This window comes from Rana temporaria, chromosome 7 (assembly GCF_905171775.1).
Source record: "Rana temporaria chromosome 7, aRanTem1.1, whole genome shotgun sequence".
Lineage (NCBI taxonomy): Eukaryota > Metazoa > Chordata > Amphibia > Anura > Ranidae > Rana > Rana temporaria.
The window spans coordinates 151,380,993-151,393,350 of record NC_053495.1 but is presented as its reverse complement, the minus strand read 5'-3'; the positions used below and the strand labels follow the sequence as shown (position 1 = coordinate 151,393,350).

Below are 12,358 nucleotides of genomic sequence, written 5' to 3'. Positions count from 1 at the left end.
TACAAGAAGTGAGTTCTTTAGCCATTTTTTTGTCTATTTCAGGTACCTAGTGCCCTAACCCTCTCTCCTGACTTTATTGCGCTAAATAAACCTTCACAACATACTAAAGTCAGGGCCGGATTCCCGACAAGGCCACCGAGGCCAGGCCTCGGGGCGGCAGTGGGTGCAGGGGTGGCGCCGTTTGTAACACACAGCAGGAGACTGCTGTGTCATGGAGCTCACTGTGAAAAGTTTGGGCGAGCTGTGATAAAAGTCCCGTCCTCCTCCTAGACTTGCACGTGTGATAGAGGCAGTGTTTTGTCTATCACACAAGCTGGTCTAGGAGTAGGGCGGGACTTTTATCACAGCGCGCCCAAACTTTTCACAGTGAGCTCCGTGACACAGCAGGAGCAGGAGATGCCCGATATGCGTAATGCACACACTGACTGGTGAGGCTACATTGTTTGGCACAGTAAGGCTGCAATGATAGGGAGTGGGGCTGCAATAATGGTGAGGGGGGCTGTACTGATGGTGGGGGGGCTGTAATGATGGTGAGTGGGCTGCAATGAGGGCACAGTAAGGCAGCAGTGATGGTGAGGTTGCAATGAGGGCACGGTAAGGCTACAATGATGGTGAGGCGGCAATGATGGGCACAGTGAGGCGCCAATGATGGGCACGGGTTGGGGAACTTTCCGGTTTTTTTTTGGAGCCACTTAGGGGTACTCAGCCATTGCTCAATGGTAAGGGAATGCTACACTTATATACAGGAGTGGCAGCACCCCTTTCCTTATCCGATTAATTTCCGTTTTATTAAAGAACCCTTTCAGGTAGTTTTGGCAACAACGCATGCTTTTTTTTATCAATTAGTATTTACAGTAGACTGCTTTGATACGTGGATAGAAATTGTCCAGCAGTTTTCTGAGCCTTTCTGTGTTTCTGCTAATGCAAAGCTGTCCTGACATAGACCAATTAAAATCAAATGCTCAGATACAACAGTGAAAAAAAGAATTGTCAGCAGGGCAGCGACACAAAAAGACACAAAGCACAAACAGAAACAAGACCCCACAACTACAATTCACAGAAATAAATCACAATTTTCTAACTGTCACTAATCTTGCAGCTTGTCTGCTTTCTCTATTCTCTCCCTACACTAACTTCAAGACACAAAAGCCCTGTACACACGATCGGTTTGTCCGATGAAAACAGACCGATGGACTGTTTTCATCAGTAAAACCGATCGTGTGTGGGCCCCATCGGTTTGTTTTCCATCGGTGAAAAAAAATAGACTATGTTTTAAATTTTTCCTATGGATAAAAAAACGATAGAAAAAAACAATCGTCTGTGTGGAAGTCCATCAGTCAAAAATGCTCGGAAGCATTGAACTTAATTTTTCTCAGCACGTCGTAGTGTTTTACGTCACTGCGTTTGGACACGGTTGGATTTTTGACCGATGGTGTGTAGGCAAGACTGATGAAAGTCAGCTTCATCGGATATCCGACGAAAAAAATACATCGGATTAGATTCCATCAGATATCCGATCGTGTGTACAGGGCTGCTATGGTGTGGGGAGCTGACTTATACAAAGGTCCCTGTTATTGGCCCTTCTGAGTTTGCTGGTCATGATTCTAACCTCAAACAGTAAGAGCCGGTTCACACTGGGGCGACTTGCGATCCGACTTCATGTCGCCTCAAGTCGTCCCAAGTCGCGCTGTAGAGAAAAACAATGGAAGTGAATGGGAGCGGTGTTAATACACACGACTCAAGGCGATCCGACTTCAGAAAAGGTTCCTGAACTACTTCAATCCGACTTGTAGGCGATTTGTACCCATTGATTTCAATGGAAGTCGCCTCAGAAGTCTGATCACTGTCTTATCTGAAGCAACTTTCCAGGAAGATAACATACATTTCTCAGGCAAATCTCTCCTGCCCCCCTCCCTCCCCCTCCCTCTCCCAGAGCTGATTGTTGTTTTATTGGCCACTGGAAAGTCTCCTGTCCTGGAGACGACTTCAAGTCGTGTTGTAAATCGCCCCAGATCGCCCTGTGGTTCATGTTCAAGTCGTGTCGGAGTCGCCTCTGAAAGTCGTGCTGGAAGTCGTGTCGCCCCAGTGTGAACCGGCTCTTATGGATAAAATACAAAACAAAACAAAAAACAGACCAGAAAATTTGGACAGAAATTCAAACTAAGAGAATTTGGCTTAAGTTCAAGGTTACTGTGAATATGATCTTCAACCCTGCAATGTCAAATCAATAGCAAAGGAATATTGCTGCCAAATAAAATTAAGAAAAGGGAATATCACATCTGGAAATATACAAAACATCTGTCATAAATAAAACATAGCCCATAAAACATTTATAAGTCCATGCTATGACATCCAAGATTTAAATGAAAAAATATTTCTACCACTGTTGTGCCAGCAAAGTGAAATAAAAAAAAAAAAACAACCCAGAGTTTAACCACTTAAGACCCGGACCTTTAGGCAGCTAAAGGACCTGGCCAGTTTTTGCAATTCAGCACTGGCTTCACAGCTGGGTGCGCACTGTGCATGCGTGAGCCGCTCCTGCATGCTGTGATTGGCCTGGGCAATCTTCTGGGACCTGTGACTTGTCCCAGAAGATTGCAGGAAGGGAGGAGGGAGAGGTGATCTTCCTTCCAGCACCACGGCGCCAGACAGGAAGTGGTTGCTGGGTGCCTGTAAAAACAGGGTACCCGCTACCCCCCCCCCCCCCCCAAAAAATGACCTTTGGCATGTTAGGGGGTCACCTACACGTAAAGCGGAAGTTCCATTTTTGGGTGGAACTCCACTTTTATTCAAAACACCCACAGGCAGCGAATATCCTCCAGAGAAAGTTGCAGTCAAACTCTTGATGAATACAGCTTAACCACATAATAACAAATCTACCATTAAATACAAAGCATCTTACTCTGTTATTCACTCCTTTCAGGATGCCGGGCGCATTAATTCAAACGGCAGGGGTGTTTTTTTTTAAGCACCTGATTAGAGTCAGTGGCTCTAATAGGCTTCAAAATGTGGCGCAGAGCATTGCGCCAGGAGCCCACCCAGGTGTTACAACAGCGAATGAATATTCACCATTGAAACACTGATCCTCAATCCGGCCAATCAGAAGCAGGTCTGAGACCCATTTTCCTATTTCCTGAAAAGAGAATATTCCCAATTGCCCGCTCAGGAGGAGGGAGGAAATGGAAGCTGCCGCAATGCCCGTGAAGAACAGAGGAAGGGAAAGCTGTCGCCACCGCCGAGCAAACGGCCGCCACAGGTTGGATGTCAGGTCAGATGTTTTCATAACATTAGTTAATATCCACAAATACTATTGCTCCTTCTTTGTCTGCTATTTTTTTACATTCAGTATTTGTGAATTTATTTATAAATTATGTAAGACTTTACATAAGACGTAGGCCTCTTTCACATTGAGGCGTGGTGACGGTATAGCCGCGCTATTTGTAGCGCGGCTATACCGTCGTATTTACTGCGATATTCGGGCGCTAGCGGTGAGGTTTTAACACACCGCTCCTATACCGCGGTAAAGATGCGGCTAGCAGGACTTTTGGAGCGCTCCTGCTAGCGCACCGCTTCAATGTGAAAGCCTTCGGGCTTTCTCATTGAACACTACAGGGCAGGTTTTTTCATGCGGTATAGCAGCGCTATTTTTAGCGCTGTACCGCATGAAAACCGCCTCAATGTGAAAGGGGCCTAACAGAAAAGCCCTTTTCAATATTTGTTACTAAACTCTACAGTTCTCTCTCTGTTCTCCCTCTCTCGTTCACAGGGTAAAAGCCTGATCCTTTTCTTGTCCTAATATTAATTAGTTTCTCTAGAGATTTTGGGAGTTAAATATTTTTCATCTACACTTTGTGAATTATTATTATACAGGATTTATATAGCGCCAACAGTTTGCACAGCGCTTTACAAGAGAGCAGACAGTATTCATCACAGGAATCAACTGACGGATCTCATCAACCTACCCATAATCCGTTACCATTGCACTCCTGTAATGTTGTGTAGCACTACCCCCGTAGGAGCTGCTGGTTTAGATTTGGGTTTTGCACGTTACCTCACCATTCGTTGTCCAGGGAAAAAAGTCTTTAGAAATTGCAATGTCCACACAAGATGCAAAACCTTCAACTGTAGGCTTTATTTTTGCTGCATAAAACTTGTGAAGGAAGTAGAGAGTATAGAGAGAAGGGGAAGGTTCTGGTACGCGGTACAGAATGCACAAAAAGTAGTCCAAGTTCCAATATTCACCACTCACTCCTGAGTGGGCATTGCTCACCCGGAAAGACCCCTCTCACATGGCCTAGCAGCCGGAATGACGCACGGACAGTATAGAAACAGTCTCTGCCACAGACCGTCTGAGAACACAGAATGGATAGTCAGGAATCCTGTGCCACAGGATTTCAGTCCCAAACTTCCTGCCTTACAGCAAAAGAGCCTTTAAGCCAATCCGGCGGGCTGTAAGACAAATTGCATAGTGGATCCCTTACCTTAACGAGGTCACCAGGCCTATCCTGAGACATCAGCTTGCCTTGCTTGGTCTCCTCCAGGGCAGGTCCTCCCCCGATTTCCTTTGCTAAGAAGCTTCCTTACATAGAATTAGCAATCTGAACCCAACTATGGCTTAGACGCCCCCTAAATTTAAAATAGCGCCCTTGTCATTGGGAGCCTGGCGCGACACTTGCATAATTTCAACTTTCAAACAATTAAATTACTCACATCAGGCATATCAAACAAATCAAAGTGGTAGAAGTTCATAATTCAAACCTTTGGATAGAAGTTTTATCTCATCTTTTGGGCGTTCATGTCTAAAAGAATGTAAAATGTTATTACAAAACTCCATCTCAGTGCCATCGCGTGTTTCATAATTGAGATTGCGCAACAGATGAATCTAGAAGTATTTGGAACAACTAAACAAACTTGGCTAAACATTTTATAGACACGCATGGTGGAGACACATAACTCCTGAAATAGAGATAATTTAATGCATAGACAGACCCATTAGGAGAGGACAGATTTTCTATACAGGCATATCCTGCTTTTAAGTACACATTGGGGTTTATTTACTAAAGCTGGAAAGTGCAAAATCAGGATCACTTCTGCATATAAACCAATGAGCTTCTAACCCCCAGATTGTTCAATTAAGCCTGGTAATAAAACCTGGAAGCTTATTGGTTTATATGCACAAGTGAGCCTGAGTTTGCACTTTCCAGATTTAGTAAATAAACCCCATTGTGTACTTAAAAGTGGGGTATTCCTGTATTGTGTAATAAGTGTCACCGGCGCAAAACAATAATTCCCAATTGTTTAAGTTACAAAAAAACAATAAATAACATAACATAATAACAATATTATAGTATAAGGTGTGCTGCAGCTAAAATGTTTCCACTACTTACAGTGAAAAATTTCCAAAGTTATACGTATCGATAGCTGCGCCAACCTTAATATATTAGTGCTCACATCAACATAATTAATAACCAATATATTCATCAATACTAAATCTTCAACACCATTGACGTATGTGTTCAAAACAATTTAAAAGTCCCAGTGATAGTTCTTTATAAAGTGATCCTTTGTGCCAATAGTGGGTTTTTGTAGCGCTATTATTCCAAAACACTCGTAATTCACCACCACCTTCCAAAGTTTCCACTCACCAGATAGTGCTAATTAAAAAGCCTGATTAATGACGGTTCTTTTGAACCTCTGTGAAAGTGAAACAGAAATTTGCCCAGAGGACACAGCGGTTTTCCGTCATATGCCTTCACCAGATACCACTCTTAGGCCCCGTACACACGAGAGGATCTATCCGCTGGAATTTATCTGCGGATCAGTTCCAGCGGATAGATCCGCTGGTGTGTACAACCCAGCGCATATTTTTCCGCTGATTTTTCTCGGGCCGACCGATTTCCAGCGGATAAAAATTTCTTAACATGCTAAGAAATCTATCCGCTGGAATCGGCTCCAGCGGATCGATCCGGTGGTCTGTACAGACTCACCGGATCGATCCGTCCGAAACCATCCCTCGCATGCGTCGTAATGATTCGACGCATGCGTGGAATTCCTTATATGACAGCGTCGCGCACGTCGCCACGTCATCATCGCGGCGACGGCACGACACGTCACCGCGGTGTGAATTCGGCACGGATTTCGATCCGATGGGGAGTACAATCCAGCGGATTGAAATCCTCAGAGGATTTATCCGCAGAAACGGTCCGGAGGACCGTATCCGCGGATAAATCCTCTCGTGTGTACTAGGCATTAGATGCGCATGTAAAATAAACGGCCAAAATTGCGCAATATTGGAGGGGATAGAGTTAATCAAGAACCAAAAGCATCAAGGGCAAAACTTCCAATGTATGGTTAAATACAGATAAAGAGTGACATGAAGTAAACAAGCAGGAAATGGAGGAGAACAGCCAGCAGATATAATGGCGGAAAGTGGGCTTCCAGTCCACGGAAAACTGATTGGATAAATAAAATCAAGTAAGGGCATGGTGGTGCATATTGTATGCAAAACGCGCTGAGGGTAGTGGAGCGGCGCTGACGCCATATCTGGTCCCTGACCCGCACAACAATCAAAGCTTGCACCGCACACTGGCTTCCTGGAACGGAGCGGCGAACACAGGCTGATTGTTGGAATACTGGATAGACTTGGTGCCGGTCTAATTGCAGAATTAAGTGCGAGTGCATAATCTGTTTGATACATTCAAGTTTAACAAACATGTGGGATACTGCACAATGATGGCCATTTCTATTACATGAGTATCTAAGAGTGGTATATGGTGAAGGCATATGAAGGAACACCGCTGTGTCCGCTGGGCAAGTTTTTGATTCACCTACATAGAGGATCAAAAGAACCAACATTAATCAGGCTTTTTAACCACTTGCCTACTGGGCACTTTCACCCCCTTCCTGCCCAAGCAATTGTATAGCTTTCATCGCTGTCACACTTTGAATGACAATTGCGCGGTCATGCAACACTGTACCCAAATGAAATTTTTATAATTTTTTTCCCCACAAATAGAGCTTTCTATTGATGGTATTTGATTACCTCTGCAGTTTTTATTTATTGCGCTATAAACAAAAGAATAGGGACAAGTTTGAAAAAAACACACAATATTTTATACTTTTTGCTATAATAAATATCAATTTATTTTTTTTTAAATGTTTTCATTTTTTTTCTCAGTTTAGGCCGATACGTATTCTTCTACATATTTTTGGTAAAAATCACAATAAGTGTTTATTGATTGGTTTGCGCAACAGTTATAGGTTCTACAAAATAAGGGATAGATTTATAGCATTTTTATTTTATTTTTTACTAGTAATGGCGGCGATCAGCAATTTTTATCGTGACTGCGATATTGCGGCGGACACATCGGCCACTTTTGACACATTTTTGTCACCATTCACTTTTATACAGCGATCCCTGCTATAAAAATGCATTGATTATTGTATAAATGTGACTGGCAGGGAAGGGGTTAACACTAGGGGGAGTGGAAGGGCTTAATGTATTCCCTAATGAGTGATTCTTACTGTGGGGGGAGGAGAGTGACTGGGGGGAGGTGACCGATGGTTGTCCCTATGTACAAGGGACACACCATCGGTCCCCTCCCCCTGACAGGACTTGGATCAGTGTGTTTACACACACCGATCCACAGTCCTGCTCAGTTACTGGGCAATCGCGGGTGCCCGGCGGCCATCGCGGTCCCCAGTGATGCGGCAGGCACGCGCGCCCCCTAGTGGCTTAAAAGGGCGCAACGTCATGATGTCCACCCAGAACAATGGGGTGTGCCTCCTGCCGTCATTTGACGGCGGGTGGTAGATAAGTGTTTTATTAGCGCTTTCTGGTGAGTGCAAACTTTGGAAGGTGGTGGTAAATTACGAGTGTTTTGGAATAATAGCACTACAAAAACCCACTATTGGCACGATGGATTACTTTATAAAAGGACTATCACTGGGACTTTTAAATTATTTTAAACAAACACTTCAATGGTGTTGGAATTTAGTATTGATGAATATATTGGTTATTAATTATGTTGATGCGAACACTAATATATTAAGGTTGGCACGGCTATCTATACATATAACTTTGAGATTTTCTACATTACTGTATGTTATTGTAAAGTATTTAAGATCTTCACAATAAATATATGTATACAAGAGGGAGACACTTTTGAATGGGATATTTTCAATAACCATGGATTGTTCATCAAACAAGAAGTTTGTCTATGCTAGGACGAAATGCGTTGGGTCTGCAGCGTGTGCTATATGTTCTTTCTGGATTCTCATTAAAACCTACTATTTTCAAAACATCATTAGTGTGCAGTCTGATTCTTTTGGCTTGGGTGCAGTGTGGAGCAGGAGCGGGCTTCTGGGCTTCAGCAACCCAGCTGTATCTATGGGATGCTTCGGAGTGGTGACACATACTGTACATCCATCATGAGTCTGGTTGTAAATTATTCTGGAGGACATCTGATGGCTGTAGGTGTTTCAGGTTAAGTTATCACATGTACATTCCCATCCTGCAACCCCACCCCCACTCACTATCAAGTGAAATATGTTGGAATACAGAGGATTAGGGTGATCTGTCTGTGTACCAAATGGACAATTGAAACCTTTAATATGGTTTTTACAATGGAGTGCAGCTACCTTTTCTTTAGTATGGCATGCTCATTTTGATTACTGCAGGTGTAACGCCTGGCTACTTTCAGAGCCGGTGCTATGTTAAAATTTAGGGGAGAATTCAGAGAAATAGTTAGCTCTGAATTAGTTTGACTGTTTAAATTTGTGTCTCTGCTCTAGCTTGGCTGTGCTGTGGGCTAAACTGTTGTTCGGGGGCTCCCATCACCCCTGAACGGCAGGTGGCAGCAGCGGGGTCAAGTGAGTCTGAGTACTACCCCTTAGCAGCCAGTCAGGGGTTGGCCACCTCGCTGTGCATGCTGGGGAAGGGTTTAAAGGGGGCAGATGCCATTGCCTCAAGGTTCTTCCTCGTGTGGCGCCCACCATTGGGGTAGCTATTCCACTACACCCCTGCATATGTCCCTCCTGGCCGGGGTGTGCGTGGGTAGCAGTGTTTCTGGTACCACGTTGGTCCAGAGCAATTGATCTGCTGTGTGGGCCCAGTGATCGACTGGGTCCCCAATCTGGAAGGGGTCCCGAGCTGTCTGTCTAATTGGAGGAAGTCTGTCCGAAGGATACCAAGCACAAGGCTGGTGTTCCAGAAGGGACCTGTCCACTCATCGGGGGATATCCTGGGATCTGATAGGCTGGATGTTGGTCGCCTGTCAGTCGCTACCTTTGCAAAACTGGATATGGAAAATAGAGGGCGCTAGACCACACAGTGATAAATCAATAAATCATTAATATAGGTGATCATAATAGAAATTAATAATAGAAATATATTACAATACTATAGTGTCTCTGTGTCATGAACAAATCAATGACATCAAGTCCCAATAATAAATAGGTGAGGAGTATCTTGCTTATGTGAAAGTAAAATGCCACCACCAAACTTCAATCTTCTTCAACACCCAAAGATGTGCTGATGAAAAATGGATGTACTTACTACCTGAAGGAGATCCGGGTGCCGAATCTACTGAGAGAGGATTCTGGACCATAATTGTCTCCATTCTTTTAGGAGGGTCTGTGGCAGAGACTTGATCCTAAGTTCGAGTGACACTCTGGCTGCCAGGCTGGTGAGAAAGGCCTGTCCAGGTGCGCTACACCCACTTCGGCTGGAGTGGCAAAGTAAAGTGTTGTTGGAAGCAGGACTGTTTCCCGTATGCAGTTACACCCGTATGCAGCTGTCTCCTATTTGCTATCCCTTCACCTTTCCACTGTTTAGTCGTTTTTAACCGGCTGGGTAATAAAAACACAGAAAAGACACCTGTGGACATTCCCTTTACTACAACTCTCATCAAGTACCCTGGACGGTGGAGATACAGAGGTAACATGCCACCCAAAACAAACCAGCAGCTCCTTTGGGGGTAGTGCTACACAGGTATTTGTGATCTGCTGGTTTTAGTGCAGATATCTAAACAAAGCCTTACTCAATCCAAAGCCCTAAAAACACTCCATTCAGATATAAAACACCAATTAATTAAACTGCGTATTAATTACAAAATAATGACATGTATTTTTAAATGCAGCTAGGGGAAGTATTTGAATTTGAGACAGCCTCATGTATTTCTCCCTCTTCTCTTGCACAGCAGCCCTCAGACTTGAATAGGAAGTGGCAGCGCTAGGAGCCAATCAGGTATCCTGCATGTACATGTACTGTCAATGAGACATGCTGGTTGGAGGAAAGAACAGCATGATCAGGGGGGTGAACTTTTGTTGCTCCTTCACTGTCTTGTCACAGGCTGGGTACCAGCACCAAAGAAATGTAAGGTCACCAGCCTGTCTGTAAGTCTGGCATGGTTGTGTAAGCTTCATGTCTAGACAGGTAGAAATAAAAATCATTTTACAAGAGAAACAGCTTCGGTATATGTTTTTCATCTGTGTGTTTAGATTTAAAGTGCTTGTAAACCTCAGCCATGAAATCTGAACACAGCATGTATTTCTATAGTGTTTCTACAGAGCACTAAGTATCATTCCTCTCTGCTGTCTAGTTCCTCTGTTATCTCCATTAGTCACTTCTGACACCAATAGCTAAAAAGTTGACAGGGGAGGGACCTCCAGCAGACTGACAGCTTCAGCTCTGTTTATGTGTGTTGTGTGCAGAGGGGTGTCCCTTCCCTCCCTTCTCATCCAATCAGCTCTCTGAGCTCTTGTATAGTGTGTAACTGCAGCTCCCCACCACCTGCTTTATGAGTATGTGATGCACAGGACAAATGGCTGCAAATACACAGGTACAACTGGGTATAAGTAAGGGTTTACAACCACAAGTCTAGAGGCATTTCAGTATTTAAAAGTTAAAGTGAACCAATAATTGTAATTATTACATTAATCCTGGACACCCCTAAACCCTTCACTTTATGCTGTTTTCAAACAGAGTTACATGTGGAAGCCCTGCATCTGACTGTGCAATGCAGTGACCGCTTTATTGGACTACTATAATAGGCTTATGTTACACATTTTTGTTTTGACAAAAGTTCTGTTTAATCCACTGCATTTTATATAATCAGAGAATGTACTGCCAAAAAAAAAACACACTGAATGTTCAACTGAGGTCAGGCGTCGAATCAGAGCCCAAAATGATATTGCAAGTCAAATTCTTGGCATTCTGTATGCATGCTTCTGTGTAATAAATCATTCACGGGCGTGTGTTTTATAGCTGGTTTAATAAAAACATTTAAAATCAACACAAAAGGCTTAATATTTTTACTGCATCTATACTAATAATAATAATAAAAAAATAAATAAAAAAAATAATAATAATAATAAAAAAAAAAACATCACCAAAGTGCTCAATGCATTATAGAAAGCATCACTGACACAAGCTATCAAAATGATCTGTCCTTGTTAGCCAAACTGATTGCAGTCTATAAATCTGAGATTCATGTTGTATGATGTTAATTGCAGGACGTTCCAGAAGATGACAGAGCCAGTATTTATAATTCTGTTATCATCAATACATCTAAGGAGATGATGTGTTACAGTGATTACCCAATACCAGAGGACTACCCCAATTTCATGCACAATTCCAAGGTGCTGCAGTATTTCCGGCAGTATGGCGAGCATTTTCAACTGCTCAAATACATCCAATTCAAGGTAAATATTTATTACAAAACTAAATGTGAATAATGTGCTGTAACCCCAATCCCATTTTAACAAACTGTCTAATCACTACATCACTGTAATATATATATATAAAGGTGTGTGTGTGTGTGTATATATATATATATATATATATATATATATATATATATATATATAGAGTGAGTGTGTTTATGTATGTACAATATATACATATATGAGGGTTCTTCAAAAAGTTCCTGCACGTTTTTAAATCTGTTAAATACAAAAAATACGTTTTAAGGACCCCTCATGTGTATGTATGTGTATACATTTTATATATATATATATATATATATATATATATATATATATATATATATATATATATATATATATATATATATATATATATAAAATTTATTATGTGGGGGATTATATCAATGAGGATCACCTTCCCTGGGAAGAAGGTAGTCCAAACCGCAGGTTTTCTTAAAATCGTTTTTCTTTTTAAAAGGTTGCATGAAATTTTTTTTTTAAATAAAAATACTCGCCATGCAGGCTATAAACAGTTCAGGATCCTCCCTCCCAGGTAAAGGGACAGTCTCCCAGTCACCCACAAAACAAAGACAATGCAAACCTTATTTCTGTCTCTCACAAAGCAGACATCACATCAATAGCTATCTCTCTC

At 42.5% G+C, this 12,358-nt stretch overlaps 1 protein-coding gene across 2 annotated transcripts in view; it reads left to right on the top strand.

Annotated features, from left to right (window-relative positions):
* The window catches only part of LOC120945769 (flavin-containing monooxygenase 5-like), a 74,248-nt gene that overhangs the window by 18,715 nt on the left and 43,175 nt on the right, over window positions 1-12,358 (top strand). For both annotated transcript variants that reach the window (XM_040360151.1, XM_040360152.1), the window contains exon 3: window positions 11,515-11,703. In XM_040360151.1, the coding sequence (XP_040216085.1) occupies window positions 11,515-11,703 (189 nt within the window). The remainder of the gene's footprint in view (window positions 1-11,514; window positions 11,704-12,358) is intronic.